This window comes from Durio zibethinus, chromosome 6, assembly GCF_047325235.1.
Source record: "Durio zibethinus cultivar Kanyao isolate XHJ-2024 chromosome 6, ASM4732523v1, whole genome shotgun sequence".
Classification (NCBI taxonomy): Eukaryota; Viridiplantae; Streptophyta; class Magnoliopsida; order Malvales; family Malvaceae; genus Durio; species Durio zibethinus.
In genome coordinates, this window is record NC_143167.1 from 869,741 (window position 1) to 889,342 (window position 19,602).

Genomic DNA, 19,602 nt, shown 5'->3' on the forward strand with positions numbered 1-19,602 from the left:
GTTAAAAAAATAAAATATAAATTTGATAATTTAAAACATAATATGATAATATAATATAAAAATAATAAAAATAAAATATATAAAAATAATATAATTTAAAATTTTAATAAAAATTATATATGATATTTAACAAAACTATAAAATATATTTCATATTTTTCATGTAAATATAAATTATAAAACATAATATTCATGTAATATATAATATAAATACATGAATTATTAATATTTTACATAATATAAATATATAAATTATCATATCTAACAAAATATAAGCATTAATAGTTATTTACCCTGTTCTTATTGGCTGAAGAGTCGCTCTGTCCACATTGCAGATTTTTTTTTTTTTTTATAAATTTCTTGTGTCTAAGAGGAGTTTACTTTGGCTTAATCAAGTTTTGTTTTAGTATTTTAATTTTATCAAGTAAATAAAAATTTGAGAAATTACAACTGTAATGACAGCTAAACCTGCACTGCAACTCTCAGTATTATTATTATTCTTATATGGAAAAATCAAAGCCCCATTGAGTCAACAATATGAAACTTGGTCGTAGCCTTTGGAAATTCTACGTTTTTTTTATTAAGTCAACCCTTTTCAATGAGTGTTACCAAACCAATATCCCATGAGATGACGAGAAAGAACAAGACAGTGAACCAACTGGACATGCAATGTGAACGATTACAACATTCAAACTTTCTTACTCTCATTTATGAATATGTTTCCTCAAACGAATGTTGACAGATATATAGATGCATGTTATAGTGTCAGCTGATGAGATGGTGGAAGCAATGTTGATAGAGAAAACGACGAAAAAATATGTACTACCACGGACCAGATGTCAATTTATATAGGAAATATTGTACCCTGGAAGAAAAGTTCCTTCTTTTACAAGTGGCCTGGGGAGTTTATACATTTGATAGTAGTTAATCATCGAAGTGAACTGATTACATGTATTTATATAGAGAAAAATAATCTAAAAGAACATAGTCTACAGGTGACACTAAAGCTACAGAATTTCTGTATACATGACAACTGCAAACATTCTACATCATATCTCTCTCACTGCATTTCTCATCTCCATGTCCTTCACATGTTCTATTATTTTCTTCTTCTGTTCAGTCCAGATATCAAAAAAGTTACTATTGGGACGCTTGATGAGGCTGCACGGCGGTGTAGATGATCTGACAGCAGCTGCTCTTTTAAGGAATTCCCTCTGCTTCGGTTCTGCCAAGCAAAGTAGGGATTCCTCACATACTTCTTGAGCTGATGATGGCTGGACAGGCTTGAAGTCTTGCAGCTTCGAATATTCTGAAATGAGGTGAAACGTGTAATCATAGACCCTATCCATGCTTAGACTTTCCATGAGTTCTTGCCCTCTTTTCCCAATTGCCTCGGCCTGTTTAGCGAAATTTATCAGAAAAACAAGATGTATCGCTATTGGGAAAGCACAATGACACGCTTCTTCTCAAAGAAGGGCGATAAGCTAGTTGATAATTGCATTGCTACTGACTATTGATTATACATTTAGAAATGTACTCTTCGTATTTCTGTTAATGTTATGTGTACACTCAGCAGCCCAAATTCCAGATTCAGCTAAACAACATATAACAATTAAAACTAGTGCAGCATGGCAAATAACAGGTTTCACTCGCCATTTTGCGGGCCAAAAGATCATACCTCAGACGGGTTTGTATTACCCCAGTCAACAGCAAACTTTATGGAGTGACATAAACCAATAGGAGAGACAGGCCAGTAATTGAACTTAGGAATGAGACCACGAGTGAAGAAATCTTCATATTGCGGGGAAATTAATAAAGCAAGGGAACCACAAGATAGGATATATTTCAAGCTTACAGACCAAGCATAGCCTTCAGCATAGATTTTAAAACTGCAGAAAAGGGTAAAATATGTCAGTATATTTCATTTAAGCTCGTTAAAACACTTGAGTTATGCACTTTTTGAGCCTCAGAACTAAAATTTCTAATATCCATTAATAGATGTAGCCCTCATTTATCTTGCTTTGTCGAATGCAATCCATGCGGATCGAACTATCAAGTTATAAAATTGGACAGAGTTTCACTCGGCGAGAGGGAAAAAAAAAAGGCATAGCGTTGTTGATTCTTAGGTCCCAACGACTGCAAATCTAAAAGAAAACTGTAAATTTATTGTGCTAGTATATGAGACACTAAGAAAAGAAAAACAAAATACTAGTACTTTCCTTTCATTTTAGTGGATAAAGAAAAGAAAAGGCCTTAAACAACTGAAATATCAGCTCTAGTAAAATTACTCAATGAAGAGTACTCACCGATGATTACACTGATTGGATAGTTTGGACTGCTCAAACCCACCCTTTGCTTCTTCTTCCCAGTTCTGTAATGCTCAATAAAAGGTAACAACATCAAATAACATAATATTGTCATTATTGCACCTTAAAGCACATAATTTTGGGTGTTACACCTATCATTTCTGCAATAAAAATTCAAGCATTCCAAAACAGTTTCAACCTAACCTGACGAATAATTTGTGCGCCCCACAACCTAGAGTGATTGCACTGCATTAGCTCCTGACGAATTGGAGCTTCGACATCTGGATTTCCTTTCCAAAAGGCACGGGGAAACTTCTCTGCCCAACTTTTAGCTTGTGAACCCTCCTTAATATCTTTGAACTGCTCATCCCAGGGCTGTATATTTGTTTCTGGCCTGCAGACAAGTCTGTTACCTTAAAGACATGCACAAGAACTCAAACCATACCCATCACTAATAAATATTGTAAACCACATCTCTTATACCACATGAGGCTAATGACAAATTCCCAGATAGATGCACACACACACACACACACACACACACACACACATATATATACATACATATCTCATCATATATAGCATACCGAAATTGTATAAAGGATTCAGATTACTAGAGTAATTGAACATGGATTGCACAGATGACATTCAGTGACACAAATATAACTCAACATAATTTTAATTAATAAATCAACTAATTTTTAAGATTAGCAACTCGTGCATATTTTCATACATTTCATACTTCACCAAATGGTCTACTCAATTTAACATTCTATCCGCATATGACTAATATAAGTTATGCATAGTATTTCAGGTTTGGATCAATGTTGGTTTCGTAACTTCAGGTATTCAGTTAATCAGAGTCAGCTTTTGCCATATCTTAACATAGATCTCATAAAAAGAGTTGTGATTCAATGATTCTTACCAACCCCAAAAAGACCAGTCAGGAAAAGGGATGTCAAAGTAAGCCTCGGTTGTACAATACCGGAAGAGCGGTACCGGAAAAGACCCATGTTCGATTCTATCAATGGTAGGCTTATCCATGCAATCAAACATCATATCCACATCAGGAACCATCCCGGGATACCTTTTCAGAAGCTGTAACAATCCCCATAACGTAAACATCAATCTACTCTGTACACAAGCATAATATAAATCAACATACAATCTTCCCTCAACAATAACAACCCGAAACGCTGCGTGTTGCTTGGCTTGCGTTATATGGTAGTTCGATATTCGGGTTTTAGCCCACGGCTCAAGATCACGGTAAATGAACTTGAAAAAGTTTGGGCATTTCTCAGGTGTTTGAGAGGATACGAAATGCCGCCGTTGTTCCTCCTGCTGCTGCTCCTCCAATGCTAGAACATCGTTGTTGGTGCCGGCGTAGCGACAAGTGAGATAGGAGCATTGGATGATCTTGTAAGACCGGGCTTGTCGGGTTTCTTCGGTGAAGTTTTTTGGCGGGAAAAAGTGCCATGGCGTTGGCTCTAAATTGTGTCCTGCAACTGTTTTCGTTTGTGAAGCGAAATTATCTACCTATTCCCATACAAGTACCCCAGAAAAGAAACAAAACCGTTAGAACATTTCTCGTTTTATTACCAGCTCTAAAATCAAATTGAATTGGTACAAAAAAAAGGGACCTTGTAGATGAGAAGAGCGATAAGGGAGAGGAAAGAAAGAGCAACGACGGAGAAGAAGAGATAGGAAGGAGAACGAGGGTGTGAACCCATTCTTGTTTTTTTGGCATTTGCATTTGCTGTTTCTGCGATGGTGTCCTTTGCTTTTTGTTTTTTCTTGAATTAGTGTCCTTTTTTTCAGGTAAATTTTTCTTCATTTTCTCTCGCATGGTTTTCTTGGCCTCTTGGTGTTTCTACTTTCGACCGCCTACCGTCCACGTGGATGGAATGTCTTGCTTCCTCCTCCGATGCCGGCTCCGATGCTTCTGGGCCTTGGCCCCTGAGTTTTACTCCTAAATCTGGGTTTCATCATAGCACCTTTTTAAAGGTCTTGGGTCCAAAATACTAATGCAATTTTAGCTTGGCAATGGCATGATGTGAACAGTAACGAGAGCTAGCAATCTCCTTGGTACTTGATTGTTATGGCATCTATGACTATGAATCTATCCAGGAAGAGATTTAAAGAGGGATCAAGACAAACTGTTTCAAATCATCCGATCAACAGTCGATGTGAATTTTATACTATAATTCATTGGTGAAATGGAAAGTTACATAACAAATAGAGGAAACCAGGCTAAACCTGTTGGGTTCAACCTGGGGACAGAAAGAAAAGATTTACATGATACTGACAACAAATGAAGAAGCTTTATCTAAAAGAATATGGAAAACCTTCAATCAAACCTTTTTGAAACTCTTAGCAACAAATTTTATACAGAATTCTACAGTATGTCCGAATCGAATGCCAGCAGTGTGAGAAAAAAAAAATTCATGTTCTTCTATGGGGCATAAAAAATTTACACCATGATTAAAATCTCTGCACAACATTACTCGAATGGATGGCTTAAACTGTAAATATCTTCCGAACTTTCTTCATCTTCCTACGACATATTGGACAGGTACCAGCATCTTCTGCAATCCTGCATAGATAAGTAGAGTGAAGAATTCAAACTTGCCACTGATTTACAAGCATCTGATAATCATAAGAATTCAATAATGGTTGACGAGCTCAATGAATTGCTTAGTTTGGAAAAAGGGGTGCATAGTACATTAGTTGATATGGCGCTATATCTTACCTTGTTCCGCAGGTAAAACAGGTAGCACAATGTCCACAAGGAAGAAAGAAACAATCGCTTGGTGCATCGAAGCAAATGACACAAAAACGAGGAAGATTGTTGCTTTCCCCTTCGTGTAAAGGCTTTCCTTCAAGGTAAGTTGCTGCCAGCCACTGTTCAAGATCCTCCTCATCATGGGATACAGAATCATAAGATGAACCCCAGCTTGAGATATCATCATCCTTTTCTGGAAGCAACGGGGCTCGTTCTGGTTCCATATTTCCAGCATGGAATCTTGGTTCATCTCTACTCTGAAACATTTTACAGAATCTAAAGGCTAATAATATAAGGATGGTCATCACACCTGCAGTAGCAAAAGAGGTAAATGTTTAAAACGGACTAAATATTCTTTCTATGCAACAAGGGTTACGTGAGGGAAATGGAAAAACCTGATCCAACAAAATATGTAATCCATCGAGGTCCATAAGATACTTTAACATACCAGCTACCATTTTGAGTTTCCTGAAAGAACCAAAATGGAGTGAACTTCTCATATTTGAAATTAAAAATAAAAAAAAAAAATTAAAAAAAACACACCATGATCCTATGAACTGTCTGGACTAAAACAGCTGAAACATGATCATCCACGCTTAGCAGAAACATCTTCGAAGTAGGAACAACTTTCTGATTCATGTATAGAATGATTGCGACAAAGGAATTTCTTTCACTAAATTCAAAGTGGAACAGAAGAAACTCCAAGAAACACTAATTAGGATGACAAAAGGCCATTACTTTTTGCTACTAGGCTTCTTTTGTTGGAAGAGAAACTAATTATTATGCTGAGAATATTTTGAGGAAAGCAGGTGTGAGGTTAAGTGGGTCTGAAACAGCTAACAGCTGCCATAGTTTTGCCAGGATCAGAGGTTCTTGTTGATTAATACATGAAATTGACATTCATGTTTTGACTTTTGAGTTTTGAACACGTAAAGAAAATTATGCACCAGAAATGCTACTATTAAGAGTTAACAAGAACGGACACTTAAGCTCATTGCTTGATTAACATAGCACATTAGCATTTAAGATAACCGGAACAAATTGAAGATGATAAGGTTGATTGATGTTATTCTTTCACCTCATTATGACCAGGTGAAGATAGGACAGCAGCATTTTCTCCTAGAAGATAAAGCTCCAAACTACACATATGATCGCCCAAGGAGCATCTGTAATATGCTTGACTTGTTTCATAGATGAGAGCATTGATTGAGAAATTCAACTGTATCTGAATCATAAACATTTAAGAAGAGATTAGCCTCTCAGGATGTGCACACCAAGTGTTAAGCATAAACCATTCACTTCACTTATCAGCTGATGCAGCAACCAATGTGCATGAGAATTGATTAAAGTTTGTGTTCTTTTTGTTTCACTCAAAGAAGGATTTTCATAATTCAAATCAGTCTGTCAAAAAAACCTAGTAGTTGTGCATGGTTCTATGGGAACTTTTGAACATATTCTAATTGTAGATTAATGATGTTAGAGTGACAATATTTGAGGAATTACCTCCACTTCTTCAGAGTTTAAATTTCCCACAGCAATATAATAATTCGAAGACTTCGGAATTTCCTGTTGGATCTTACCACTTCCTGCAAAGCACATGGCAGTATCACGTTAAGAGGCCCAATGTATTTCAAATCGGTATTCATGAACATACTTCAGTTATAAATCTTACCATGTATAATATTCCAGGACAAAGTTGTATTAGGATATGATGGATCCTCTACCCACTCAACAAGGCTTTCTGTACCTGCGTGTTTAATATGGAAATTTACTCTAATGAATACATTTGAACAATGCATTTCTGGTACCGAAGGTTTGTTTTGGTTATTTTTATGTGAAATTTACTGAGAAGTACCCATTAACATCATGTATAGCATGCAAAGGCTGTTGTGAAAACTTGTAGACAAATTTAGAGCTAGAATAGACTTGTGGGAAAGAAAAATATGATCTGCAATTGAAACGACCCTGACATTCTACAAGGTAAAGCAAAATCATTCCACTGTTAATCTAGTCATACCATTTTTTATAAGCACAATCGTTGATAATGATGTTAAAGGGGATATCAACATAAACTTTGGTGCATAACTATCCATGATGTTTCATTCAAACAAAAACAAGAATAAATCACCAATCTTTACTAAAGAATTGGGTTTCACCTTGGGCAATGACAAGGGATAAAGGGGAGGAACTGCAGGATCTTATAATGTATGAAATATTCACTTGAGACCCTTTGTTTAAGAAGAATAGCCACTCCTGGAAAATAAAAGAAAGAAAAATTCTAAACCATTAATGAAACTTCTAAATTAGCTATGGTGCATAATTCATGTATGAAAGGAGAAAAAAAAATAATAAAAGAAGTAATGTTCTAACAAATACGGAGAAACCATTTGCCTTATCGAAATTGGCTGGTACAAATACTTCATATGTTTCAGTCCAGGAGATTTCAACATCTAAGGGAGATGGTCTGCTCAATCCATACACCATTAACCCTGGTTTTTGCTTATCCAATTCTTCAACCTAACAAACGAATAAGATTAGTCAACAGTAATGACAAAAACAGAAGCAAGAACCAAAAAAAAGAGGGAAAGAATGAGTTGATATATGCAGCAATATTCACCTTAATAGACTGAACAAAGAAAGAGTTAGATTGTAGAAGGCGTGAGCAATTCGGACCCAATTGTAAAGTCACAGATCCATAATAACCCAGAATCAGAGTCAAGGATGCTGCTGGGACAGAAATATTGGAAACACAAAAGCCACAAACAAATTAAAGAGATATCATTAATCTCATGAACAAATTAAACCACCATTTGGTACTGAATACTGAAAATATCCATTAAAATTCTAAGTCTTTGATCTTAGATTTTGAGAGAAGGGAATTGTGGGGTTTTATCTAATTCTTGAGAGACAAAGGTAAATGCTAGTCTAAGATTTTATTATAAACTTGAAGAATAGAGAGAAAGAAAACTAACCAGAAAACCAAAATGTGATAAGCACAACAACACAAGACCAAACATCATCCCTCATATCAATCCTTGCCACATTGGATATCGATATATTCAGATGATAAGATACCCCAGAAGATTGTTGCTGTTGCTCCTGCTCTTGGTGGTGCAAGCTTTGATAATTTCTTTGGCCATTACTTTCTTCATCTTCATGGACTCCTGAGCTAGAAGAAGAAGAAGGTGCATGTTGACTATGTTCTGGTGAATGTTCCATGCTAGGGAAAAAAGTTTAACTTTGAAGCAGGGTATGAAAACAAAGATGTAGTGAATATAAAGAAATAAAGTTGGCAAAAAGGTGTTTCTCCTTTCTGTTCTCCCTCTTATTTTTATCTTTATGAGTGATTGACGAATTTCAAAGGAGCAGACATTGACGATTGAAAGATGGGGATGTCACCAGGCAGTCCTTACTCCTTTGTGTTTGTTTCATGTTTCCTGGGACTCAGGAATGGTAGTTGATGAGTGACAGTTAGTTGAAAGCATAACTATGGAGTTTTCCTGATGAATGCTGACCAATACATGTTTTGAAGTCTTACGTGTTTTGCTATTATTGGGTCTCTAAAATTTACTATATAGTAAAATCCAATCAGTTAATCACTGTTACTGATTGGGCCTTTAAGTAACCCTTTAAACTCAGAGTTATTGGGCCGCTCTTTCTGTTTCTCTCACTTTCTTACTGTCTTTCACGGTCAGGGTTCATTCTATTTTATAAAGTACAACCTAAATTGGCACAAAACACAGCCATATGATCCGACCAAATACGACCCATATCTTGCAAAACCAAATCCAAAGGAAAAAGATGTAGAATCCAAAGCTTCAGGGTCAGAAAAATCAACGCGCACCACCCAATAACATTCAATAAAACACGTACCAGCCCACGTGGCAAATCCACATTGGCTGATTAGGTTGGCGATGACGTTCTTCCTTGTATATAATGCTTCTTTGCTTCTCCTGCCATCTTCACGTTAGTGGCTACGAAGCTTGGAAGACAAAAGAGTGAAGAGATGGAGATATCAGGATTTCTGTCTCTCACTTTGGTTTGCACTTTGGTCCTTTCTGGATCACTAACTCTAGCTCAGGTTCACTTTCTATTCTCGGTTCTTTCCCCTTTTTCTTTTGAGTTCTGGGTTTTTCTAAACTGATGATATTTGGGTCTTGATCTATGAATAAAATGCGAAAATCGCTTTCTATTTTGTTAAGATCTTCTGGGTTTCTTCTGTTTTTCTTTGCTGATTGTTTATTGCTTTTCATTTTCTTTTTCACTTTGCTAATTGAGTTTAGGATTGATGGATATTAAAAGCATCAAGTTATATTTCTTTAGATAGATGAATTTAATAATCAGATGTGGTCGCTGATTTTGATTATTTGATTTGTTTTATGGAATGTTCAGGCAAAAAAGTCCGAGAAAGATTTGAAGGAAGTTACTCACAAAGTTTACTTTGATGTTGAAATTGCAGGAAAACCTGCTGGTATGCTTCACTCCTCTTCCTTATGGTCTAACGCCATTGGATATGTGATGAAGCACATTTTTTTGAACTGCTATCTCATAATGTGTTATGAATTGCTCAACAGTGGTTATGTGCAGATGTTTCTGTGAATAATCTGCAGAAAGGGAAAGATTATTTATATAAGAACAGGATGCTTTTGTAAAACTAAATAACTTTTAGCTTTCTTTGATGCCAGTACTTTTTTTTGGGTGGGTGAAAATATCATGGAACAAATAAACCTCCAAATTTGAAAAAAGATAAAAGGCTTTGTGTATATGAAGTGATTTAGCATACCTGTAATAACTAATATCTTGAGATGAAACGAGGTTTTAGGTTGATATGGGGATAGAACTTTAATATAGGCATCTATATTAATTTCTGGGTAAAAGTGATTTATGCTTTCAGTGTAAATAGCTAAAAGATTGCTGAACATGTTCTCAGGTCGAATTGTCATGGGACTCTTTGGAAACACAGTTCCCAAAACAGCAGGTATGTTGGTGTTTGTGGCTACATGAATGGCATATATGTAGTTGCTGCAATTCTCCTAGCAATTATTCACTAAGCAGCTTGAATTTTTTTATATGCAGAAAATTTCCGAGCACTATGCACAGGTAGGCGGATGATCTCCTTGATTGACCTCTGTTACCGTTTTGTTTTTCTTATGATTAATCTTGTTATTCCATCTATATTTCTATAAACTCCAAGTGCATTAGCTCACCATTACCAAAATATTGTATGATCAAAAAATTCATAAACTGACAAGAGGAGAGCTTGTAGAGGCATAAAGATGTAATATCTGTAGAACTAGGCAAAACCTCTGACAACCCTTTTCCATGAGAAAATGAAAATGAAAAGAAGAGTGAAGCTTTACTAGCCTTTTGTGAGTGGCTCCTTTGCAAATTTTGTTTGACACAGCGTTATTCTAAGATTGGGCTTTCCATTTCAGGGGAAAAGGGTGTTGGAAAGAGTGGGAAACCTCTCCACTACAAAGGTAGTGCATTTCACAGGATTATTCCTAACTTCATGATACAAGGAGGTGATTTTACACTTGGTGACGGAAGAGGTGGAGAATCGATTTATGGTGAGAAATTTGCTGATGAGAATTTCAAGTTGAAGCACACTGGACCTGGTAAGCCATATGCCATTCTATCTAAAGTGCTATAAATGACTTTCTGTGAGGAATGACTCCGAATATTTGTGACAAAAAATTTATGGCATATAGGGCTTTTGTCAATGGCAAATGCTGGTTCTAACACCAATGGCTCACAATTCTTCATTACAACTGTGACAACCAGCTGGTAATTACAAACTTACAATTGCAACCAATAAAGATGGTTCAGTTATCACCTCTTTACTTTGCCGCTAATCATTGACTACTTTCAACAGGTTGGATGGCAGACATGTTGTATTTGGAAAGGTGCTGTCTGGAATGGATGTGGTTTACAAAATTGAAGCAGAAGGAAGGCAGAGCGGCACACCCAAGAGCAAAGTTGTGATTGCTGACAGTGGTGAAATTCCTCTGTAATTATCATGCACATGTTTCAGTGACAAACTTTGGTGTTTGGTTATTCCAATTAAGCCCGTGATAAAAACTGTGAGATGAACACTTTTTTTTTTTTTTTTAAACTTAGGGGTTTTTCCTCTGTTAATTTAAGGTGTTTCGTTTGCAAATTATTATCTATATATTTTCAATTACTGAATGACATGTTATGGATGGTAACTGCAACAAGCTTTCTGTTGGTGGTTGGTTAGATCTTATGGGTGTTAGGGACACGTCCCCGACTTCTAATGAAAAAACTTAGCATTGGTGCATTTTCCTATGCCACTTTAAGCAAAGCAATCCTCACCTTTCCCATTCTCTTGTTGAAACTTTCTCACATCTATTTTTCAAGAGGACAAGAAATGCCAGTGAACATATACGATAAGCTACATTTATCATCAGATGCCAGGTTTATGTAATTGACTACCTGCTTCTGTCGATGGAAATGCTGAGGAGCTTGGCAGCATGACTTAAGATGTAAGAATTGTGTGCACCAAACATATTCACCTCCAGAGAATGGAAACCTTTAACAAATACGTAAGAATCAAAGAATAGTAGTGTAACTAAGAAAAACTTTACTACGAGGAGAAGAATCATCTTTAGAAAATTCAAAGGAGCTTTGCTGCTATGATCCTGACGATCCGTCCATCAACCACCGAGTGAAATTTGCAAAATGACACTAAAATTAAGACAAAATGAGAACAGAAAATAAGCTCAAACAGAAGGAAAACACCTCATATTCGTCTGCAGGGTAGATTAACGCAGACAAGGAAGTGCCGCCGCTATTAAAAAAAAAAAAAAAAGATATGCACAACCACCACAGCGTTACCATTAACCTCAAAAGCTAAAACACGGCCCGGTCAGAGTTCAGTTCACAAATGACTTGAGCAAAACAGACGATAACTTCGACTCGTAAACAACACCTGAAACTGATTCTTTTGTTTTTTTTGTACAATTACAAATGGCATACTGACACAAACAAACGGCAAAGTTTTATTAATCCCGACGACTACCACTACCACGACAAAAGACCAAACCTTGATCAGAGCACAAATGCTGAAGAATTTTAGAAAATTGCTCGAAATCGGTTCAAGAGCACCAGGTGGTCCTTTTTCGTTGACGAACAATGTCCGAGAAATTGACCGACAAATCGGAGTAAATCTCGATAACCTTTGAGATATTCCCGTTGATCTCCTGTATCAGTCCAACATTCTTAACAAGATTATCGGGATCCTACGACTGGTGATTCTCGTTCACTTTCTCGATGAGTTCCCGGTTCTGATCCAATACGGCCCGCGCCTGCTCCAGGCTCTTGTGACAGACATGGGAGGATAAATAAACTTATGATATGTCGTACGTTTATTTCCAAGACCAGAAGATGCCCCATGGCCATTAGTAAATTGAGTTTCCAATGAAAGCAAATGAACACACAGAAATAGCCTCTGTTTTTAACTAAATGAAATATACAGTCTTTCATGGGTCTTTGTCATTACCAAGAACCCAGTCAGATACATGATTTCCCTAAACTCAACATACGCGAGGGTTCACCTTCAAGAAGCTTTCACCCACCTACAGAGTACATGGACTTGTAATAGTATACATATGAACATCTGATACCTGTTGTCGGAACACTACATTAACCTTTGTTACATTACATCCTAGTCTTTCTTACACAGAGGATGATGAGGAAAACCTGTGGTTGATATTACATAATTAATTTACTCGGTGTCACTCTCGGAATCTAAAAAGCTGAATTCCCTGTATCCGTCAAGCTTCACTAGCACAGTTCCACGGTTCTCTTCGCGCCACCGAATACCTTCCTTGTCCAGAAGTTTAATAACCTGCATGCACCAATTGTCAGGATAAACTACTGAAAATAGACTCTGCTGTGCTGTCCTCCAAAGACAAAAAGTAACCACCAAGAGGAATAAATAAAGTTGATGCTAAGACCATAATGCAACCACTAGAAAAGAGTCTAAGCCTTCGACTTTTTGAATTAATTTAAACCCATACCGACTGTTTCAGTTTTGACTTCCCCATACCATGCGTCCCACATCCAGTGATAACCCTCAGAGTTTGAACCGCTGGAGCACATGAAGGCAAGTAATAAGTAGAACTACATCACAAACACACTCTCTCGCATACACAATTTGTTAGAACAAATGCTTACAAGGAACATGGATTCCAAATAGAAGGTGCAGTTTCAAAAGTCTCATTGCTTGTTTGACATGCTGCCCATGCAAATCAATTGTTATCACATTTTCAAAGGCTTTGTTCCTGCAAAGACAGCTGATTGATTAGTTTTTGTTTGACCACAAAAAAGAGAGGTAGAGTCAATGAGAGAATACTTCTTGTTCAGTTAGTTATACGAGGACTAACCTAGCTTTAAATATATCCATGCTTGCCTTTTCATCTGCTTCCCTGGCCAATTTAGTCTGTTTCTTCCCCTACTCAGATGCAAGATATCATGTCAGCATTTTATTATAAAGCGAACCTCCAACCCCAAACTTGACATAAGACATCATATTGATGTCAGCAGAAAAGGAGACAAGCAAACATTGTTGGGATATGATCCCCAGATCTCATTGTTGCTTTCTTTGACAGTTTCCCCTTTTCTAAAATTTGCCAATAACGTGACATCACATCTAGAACTTATAGGTAACATGCTGTGATTCAAAGCATTCTTCCCTCAAGTAGAACACACACCTGATCAGAAAGATAAGCCGCATAATCCCGTTGCCCCTTTGAATATGCTGTAGCAGCCTGTAGAAGTATTTTCCTTGTATTGTCAAATAGTTATAATACTCATATCAAGTAATCCACTAACTGCATATTTCAACTTTGTCAAACTATAAAAACGGAATGCTATAAACATCATACCTTCTGATAGTAGGATCCTGTGGAATCCCAATGCTCTTTGGCACTCTTTCTAAATTCGTGATATTCATCTCCCTTAGCTACAATCCCATGAAATTTAAATTATTAGGAACAACACATTGCCAAATTGTGCAAAAACTTATATCTATAAGTTAGACAAATGAGTTTATGATAAATATTTTGGAAAATGGTTGAAAAAGCTAAGTGAAAAAAGAAACCCAAAAAATGATATCAACCCCTAAAAAAGCTACATTTAACCAAGAACCTCCTCAAATTTTGCCTTTTCTTTTAATGCTTTTTTTCCCTAGAGTGACCTAACCACTTTCCTGCATATTAACCACCTTCCTGCATATTTTTATGTTTCTATTTCTCAGAAGAAGGGGGGTCATACAGTAGCTTTGAGTACTTGTATATTCAAATTATGTCCCAAATAAGGATTTATCTCATAATTACTAATATCATGTCTAAATCTTAGTAATTGGGACCAACACAAGACTAAATATGACAATGCATATGCGTGCCTAACATACATGTGACTACTAATGAAAAGGTAATCACTATATTAGGTCTTTCTTAATTGCAGTATTGCACTTCTAATAAAGTTGCTCAATTAAAACATAGTGACAGGACAACATCAATGCAAGACTATTTATACTGATATTCATTATCCCACATCAAAAATAAAGGCCACATGTAATAACAAACCCATACATTATAGTAACAAATAAAGCCTGAGAAAATTAACGAGAGAATACCATAGATATCCTGCTGAGGCTCAGCCACGCTAGATGGACAGACATCAATCCCTGGTCCCAATGACTGCATCTTCTTTGCTACATTCCTCCAATTCATGGTGCTTGGTTCCTGTTCAGAACTCTTGGGGAAGTTAAATAAAGAATCCAACAACTCCTGAGGGAGATCAGACACGTTACTCCTTGGGCAAGATGGTAGCTGAACCCTTGAGTAATTCCTAAAATTAAAGAAAGGAGAAAAGCCTAATATTACAAAACCTGGCTTTTGATACTTGAGATCCTACAACTAGGAGCAATGAAATTTAAAGGCAACAAATAAGCTTTCTACAGTATTGCCACAGCCAAGGCAACATAAAAGTATTCTAAATAAGTATTTCAAAGGATACAAAGACTTTGGCACTAACATGGGAGATATAATATTCAAGCATGACATTTATATCATAGATACAGCATAGTTATCTCAACCAAAAGTAATTCTTAGCTATGATTGTATTTGTCAATATGTACCACAGTTGCATGCAATGCAAGTGAATAATCCACCTTAAGTGACAAACACTACTTTTACATAATAAGAAATGACTTGAAGAGCTTCAAGGAATTATTGCCTTCTTCTTTTTGTAGTTTCTTCTAAGTCTAACAGGCAATCACTTGATCTCTCTCCCACAACAATTGTTTCTAATCTAAATGATCTTATTCTTCAAGATTTTGAATGAAATGGCTTGACACCATATGGTCATCTACAACGTTTAAGTCTCTTATGCTATTATAACATAATTCTATGTTAGAAGAAGATAGGAAAACACCACTGAAAAGAATAACCAAGTAAAACAATCATAGGACCATGACAGACAGAATGAATTACCTGTAACCGTAGCCCACTGACCATATACTATCTTGAAGTTCACTTTCCGAGGAATTAGACATGCAATCAGATGCCCAATCTGTTAACTGTTAGAAAATTTATAAATCACTTCATATGAATAGGATGCAATGAAAAATGCTTCAGAGAGAATTTTTGAAATTATTTGAGCCAAAGAAGAAGTAATGTAAATTATAAAGAACTGTAAAAACAAAAAAGGCTACATAATGCTTTGTCTGTTTCCAAAGAAATGGGGCATTTTCTCAGTTTCACTCCATCGCTGATTAACTAAATGAATATATATTCAAAATTAATATTCCCTTCAGTTACATTTAGTTTGCAATACAAAGATGGACTTGACTCCAAAGCCTCAACTCAACTCTCTGAAAGTCAAAACCTCAGGCTTAGCATAAGAAACAATTAACCATCAGATAGAACACTAAAGGAAGATTTTAACCAAACCAAAAATGGAAAGTAGGTTCGTTCTGAATCTGCACTGCCCCCTCTTAAGAAAAGGTAAGCATCCTAATAGCACTGAAATCAGATATTATCAACCATAACACCTTAATTCCATCAAAATCTAGAAGACTGGGACTGATCTACTTGGAAATATTACCAATTTGATGTATAAATTATTCTAAAAAATAAAGCTTTACTTAAAAAAAAAGATGATGTTATAAACAAAATGAGGGAACTGACCCAGAATTTGAAACATATAAGTAATCAAATTCATATTAATTACATTGTCAGCACATTTTATAAACAGAATGAGGGAACTGACCCCGAAAATTTGAAACATTTAAGCAATAAAATTGGTATTACTTACATTATCAGCACATTCAATGAGGAATCCTGCATCTTGTCTGGCGTTCATGTTGTCATTACAATTATTGGATTGTTTATAGGAGGAAGCAGATAAATCAAGTAATGCATCCAAGGCCTGGAAATAAAGAATAAACTGAATCGTAACGACATTCTTCAAAAAGACAACCTAGTAAAAATAAACATACCATCAAACTATAGTACCAACAAGCTATATTTCAACAGCCTAGCCCTTACACTTGTTTCCACTCAAGATCTCACTTACACACAGAGTGACAGAGAGAGAGAGAGAGAGAATTAAAGAACTAAAGTCAACCCAGTCCAACCTTTTCTGAATCAAGTAACCCAGTTTCCCAATTTGCTTTCTTGAAGGTGATAAACAGTTTATATGCATAGGATCCAGATCCTTAGATGTGCGCTTTGTATGGATAGAAATTAGTTAATTTTCATCAATGAACCATTCATAAAGTGTCATATATGTCACTGCATATGCTGAAGGAAGTATTAAGCATTTCATAAGCAAATTTATGTTTTTTTTTTGTCTTACTTATTTCCTCGATGACTATGCAACTGCTTCACAGTTTATGATACATCAAAATAAACAAAGAAAGCAACTTCAGATTTTACATTTTAGAACTCACAATACCTTCCCCACATTGTAACCACACTCACCTGCAAAAATAAAATTTTTGGTCATTAAATGTGGAAAAAAATTAAAATTTATTATTCCCAAAACTTCTTTATACTAAAAAAAAAAAAAAAAAATCTCACGTAAAACATCTCTAACAACAGCCATGCTAAGTTCACACTCGTCCCCAAGCATTGAACACAAGAACTGCTCCGCTTCTTCCTTCACCAACGACGATCTTGCAGCCGCCGGTGCAGCCGAGTCCCGCCGTGGGCTTGCCCTAATGTACTCTTTCCCAAGAACCGTCGAAACCGTCCCCGTTGCCGCCACCACTCCCTTCTGCTGTTTTACCCCTCTGCATCGTCCCCTCCCGCTAATCAAATTCTGTACGCAACCCGTTTCGGCAAACCCCGACCCGGATGAACCCGACGAAGACGACCCACTCCAGATCGAGCTAGTCGACCTCTCTGGATCTTCACTTTCGTTATCGTGTTCGATCAAATTGCATAGAATCCCCGCCGCCTTGTCCGAATCGCCGTTGGCTTGGTTATAAGCTGACGTGGCTTCTTCCAGAGAGATCGAACCAAAGGTTATCATTAACGAGTTGAGAGGATTATTCTGTTCTCCATTGACTTCTTCTACTCGCCGCTGATCCTGCTGATGTAGCGTGTCACGTGACGAATCGTTGACCCCCGTCGTTTTGGTCGCACGTGATCGCTTCTTCTGCTTCTTCTTCTTCTTCTTCTTCGTCGCCGTGTGCTTCATCTTCCGAGAATCGTTGAACCCTAATTTCGAAGAAGAAGAAGAAGAGGGGGTGAAATTGGAAAGAAAAGTTAGATTTCAGGTTCTAAAGAGGGGTTTTCTGAAAGTACACTGCCGGTGAAATTTGGAAGTGGTTCTCCGTTTTTTTATTTTGTGTGTGAATGGCATTATTGAGATTCTAAGGCAGCGGTGGGGATAGAGAAAGTTTGGATTCCCTGACCCCACGCGCTCTTAAAGAATCTGATGTTACCGTCGCCTGCTCTCTTTATTTGGAAATATTTTTTACCGTTTCATTTAACAAGGAAGAGGGAGAGTTATCGAGATTGGACCACGTGGAATATTATATTAGGTGGATTTAACCTCCGTAAAATTAGGAGGTTAAATTTTGATTATCTAATTTCTTTTTGCACAAATTCTTAAATAAATGATGCTTGGATTAGGAGGCTATTACCTCCTAAGATTACGGATTTGATTTTTTTAATCATCTAATCTAAAATCTCGTCTTTATTAAAATAAATTATTGATGATAGTACATTGTTTTTAACAAACGATGTAACTACGAAAAAAGATTATACGTATAAAAATTTAAATTTATTTTATTGAATATTATATATAAATTAATTAAATTAAATATTAAAAAATTATAAATATAAGAATATAAATTTTATTTTTTATTAAATATTATGTGTGAACCGATTGAATTGAATCTAAAAAAGATTGTAAATATAAAAATTTTGAATATCATTTTTTTGCTGAATATTATATGTGAACCAATGGAATTGAGTCTCAATTGGGCATTGAATTAAAATATACTTAAACTGATTTATATTTTTTTTAGGTAAAATAAACATTGACCTATATAATATAATGGCAATTTATAACTTTCTATTATACCCAATATTGAAACGTTAATTCCTTGTTTTTTTTAGAAAAAATGGGTGTGAAGAAATATTTGAAACTTAATTAAGTATAATCTCATTTGGCAAAAAAAATAAAATAAAAATGATGATTATATTTTTTTGTTTTAAATCATTTGATTTCTCTTTATGCTAGTTAAAAAGCTCTATGTATTTTGTTTTTATTTTAATTTATTTTTAATTTTTTATTTTTATCTACTTTATTTATGTACAAAACGAAATTCTCTTTGACTCATAATTTTTAATAATCTAATCAATTTATGCCTATCATCTAAATTAATATAGTTTATTTATAATAATGAGGGTTTTGAAAAATAATGTTTCTTAAGATAATGCTATAAAAACTCATAATAAAATTATCAAAAGAAAATCTTATAATAATAAGGTTTTACTAACAAATGCCGTAGAGACAGTGATATAATATTTGATTAACTGTACAAATGACAGCAAACATAGTAAGCCTCCCCCCTCCCCCACTTTGTGACTTTGAAGTGAACTAATTAACCCTTGTAATAAAATGGAGAGGTTAGGTTAGCTTTATTTAATAATAATATACCAACTTGGACCAATTAATTCCATAATAATGGCTTCGTCCCACGATAAAAAAGGGGTTGGTCAGGCAAGAAGATGCCATTGAAAAGCGAGTGAAATACTACCATATATCTGTATCAACATCTTTATTCCAGCATCAATCAATCATGAAAAAAGGAGCACTAGTGAAAAGTCGTCAATCTCTTTTCTTTTTTGATGCACTGAGTCTATACTCAACTTGACTATAAACATCTTTGGCAATTAAAATTAGCATTCTTAATCTCTATTCCTTATCCATTCGACAAATGAGTTGGATTCACACATTTGATGTTGATTTC

The 19,602-nt window shown here is 35.7% G+C and overlaps 4 protein-coding genes across 6 annotated transcripts; 1 reads left to right on the forward strand and 3 right to left on the reverse strand.

Moving 5' to 3' along the window:
• Window positions 1-899: 899 nt before the first annotated feature.
• LOC111286526 (uncharacterized) lies at window positions 900-4,279 on the reverse strand. Its single transcript, XM_089761673.1, is given in 7 exon segments — window positions 900-1,396; window positions 1,678-1,888; window positions 2,306-2,370; window positions 2,510-2,699; window positions 3,231-3,841; window positions 3,946-4,031; window positions 4,034-4,279. Coding segments are annotated over 7 exon segments (1,629 nt in total). The 5' UTR covers window positions 4,152-4,279; the 3' UTR covers window positions 900-1,048.
• Window positions 4,280-4,651: 372 nt separating this feature from the next.
• LOC111286575 (E3 ubiquitin-protein ligase APD2-like) lies at window positions 4,652-8,512 on the reverse strand. 2 transcript variants are annotated; one of them, XM_089761675.1, is made up of 11 exons: window positions 8,060-8,512; window positions 7,705-7,811; window positions 7,479-7,604; window positions 7,244-7,340; window positions 6,760-6,834; window positions 6,591-6,673; window positions 6,166-6,312; window positions 5,631-5,717; window positions 5,483-5,555; window positions 5,055-5,397; window positions 4,652-4,898 (listed from the first exon to the last, which is right to left on the reverse strand). In XM_089761675.1, the coding sequence occupies exons 1-11, from the start codon at window positions 8,304-8,306 to the stop codon at window positions 4,823-4,825; spliced, it is 1,461 nt and encodes a 486-aa protein (XP_089617801.1). In that variant the 5' UTR covers window positions 8,307-8,512; the 3' UTR covers window positions 4,652-4,822. The 2 variants fall into 2 exon arrangements, with proteins under 2 accessions (XP_089617801.1, XP_022732344.1); XM_022876609.2 differs by lacking the exon at window positions 5,631-5,717.
• A 539-nt stretch (window positions 8,513-9,051) lies between these two features.
• LOC111284620 (peptidyl-prolyl cis-trans isomerase CYP19-4-like) lies at window positions 9,052-11,276 on the forward strand. The gene is made up of 7 exons (XM_022873387.2): window positions 9,052-9,168; window positions 9,480-9,558; window positions 10,018-10,065; window positions 10,164-10,187; window positions 10,523-10,705; window positions 10,799-10,874; window positions 10,963-11,276. Exons 1-7 carry the CDS (start codon window positions 9,094-9,096, stop codon window positions 11,099-11,101), a joined length of 624 nt encoding a protein of 207 aa, XP_022729122.1. The 5' UTR covers window positions 9,052-9,093; the 3' UTR covers window positions 11,102-11,276.
• Window positions 11,277-12,538: 1,262 nt separating this feature from the next.
• LOC111284619 (SMR domain-containing protein At5g58720-like) lies at window positions 12,539-17,935 on the reverse strand. Of its 2 annotated transcripts, XM_022873385.2 has the most exons (11): window positions 17,198-17,935; window positions 17,073-17,098; window positions 16,431-16,544; window positions 15,608-15,693; window positions 14,749-14,963; window positions 13,997-14,073; window positions 13,823-13,879; window positions 13,496-13,563; window positions 13,287-13,393; window positions 13,130-13,200; window positions 12,539-12,957 (listed from the first exon to the last, which is right to left on the reverse strand). In XM_022873385.2, exons 1-11 carry the CDS (start codon window positions 17,817-17,819, stop codon window positions 12,835-12,837), a joined length of 1,566 nt encoding a protein of 521 aa, XP_022729120.2. In that variant the 5' UTR covers window positions 17,820-17,935; the 3' UTR covers window positions 12,539-12,834. The 2 variants fall into 2 exon arrangements, with proteins under 2 accessions (XP_022729120.2, XP_022729121.2); XM_022873386.2 differs by lacking the exon at window positions 13,130-13,200 and having other exon boundaries at window positions 12,814-12,957.
• Between the last annotated feature and the right edge of the window lie 1,667 nt (window positions 17,936-19,602).

Coding starts and splice junctions, on each gene's coding strand:
- LOC111286575 (XM_089761675.1), bottom strand. CDS start 8,306: ATGGAACATTCACCAGAACATAGTCAACATGCACCTTCTTCTTCTTCT. Junction 5,718..6,165: donor CTTCACCTGGTCATAATGAG/GTGAAAGAATAA, acceptor TACATGAATCAG/AAAGTTGTTCCTACTTCGAA. Junction 5,556..5,630: donor AGACAGTTCATAGGATCATG/GTGTGTTTTTTT, acceptor TGGTTCTTTCAG/GAAACTCAAAATGGTAGCTG.
- LOC111284620 (XM_022873387.2), top strand. CDS start 9,094: ATGGAGATATCAGGATTTCTGTCTCTCACTTTGGTTTGCACTTTGGTC. Junction 9,169..9,479: donor GATCACTAACTCTAGCTCAG/GTTCACTTTCTA, acceptor TGGAATGTTCAG/GCAAAAAAGTCCGAGAAAGA. Junction 10,706..10,798: donor GTTGAAGCACACTGGACCTG/GTAAGCCATATG, acceptor TATGGCATATAG/GGCTTTTGTCAATGGCAAAT.
- LOC111284619 (XM_022873385.2), bottom strand. CDS start 17,819: ATGAAGCACACGGCGACGAAGAAGAAGAAGAAGAAGAAGCAGAAGAAG. Junction 13,880..13,996: donor CAGGATCCTACTATCAGAAG/GTATGATGTTTA, acceptor ATACTTCTACAG/GCTGCTACAGCATATTCAAA. Junction 12,958..13,129: donor AGTCAAAACTGAAACAGTCG/GTATGGGTTTAA, acceptor TGGTGCATGCAG/GTTATTAAACTTCTGGACAA.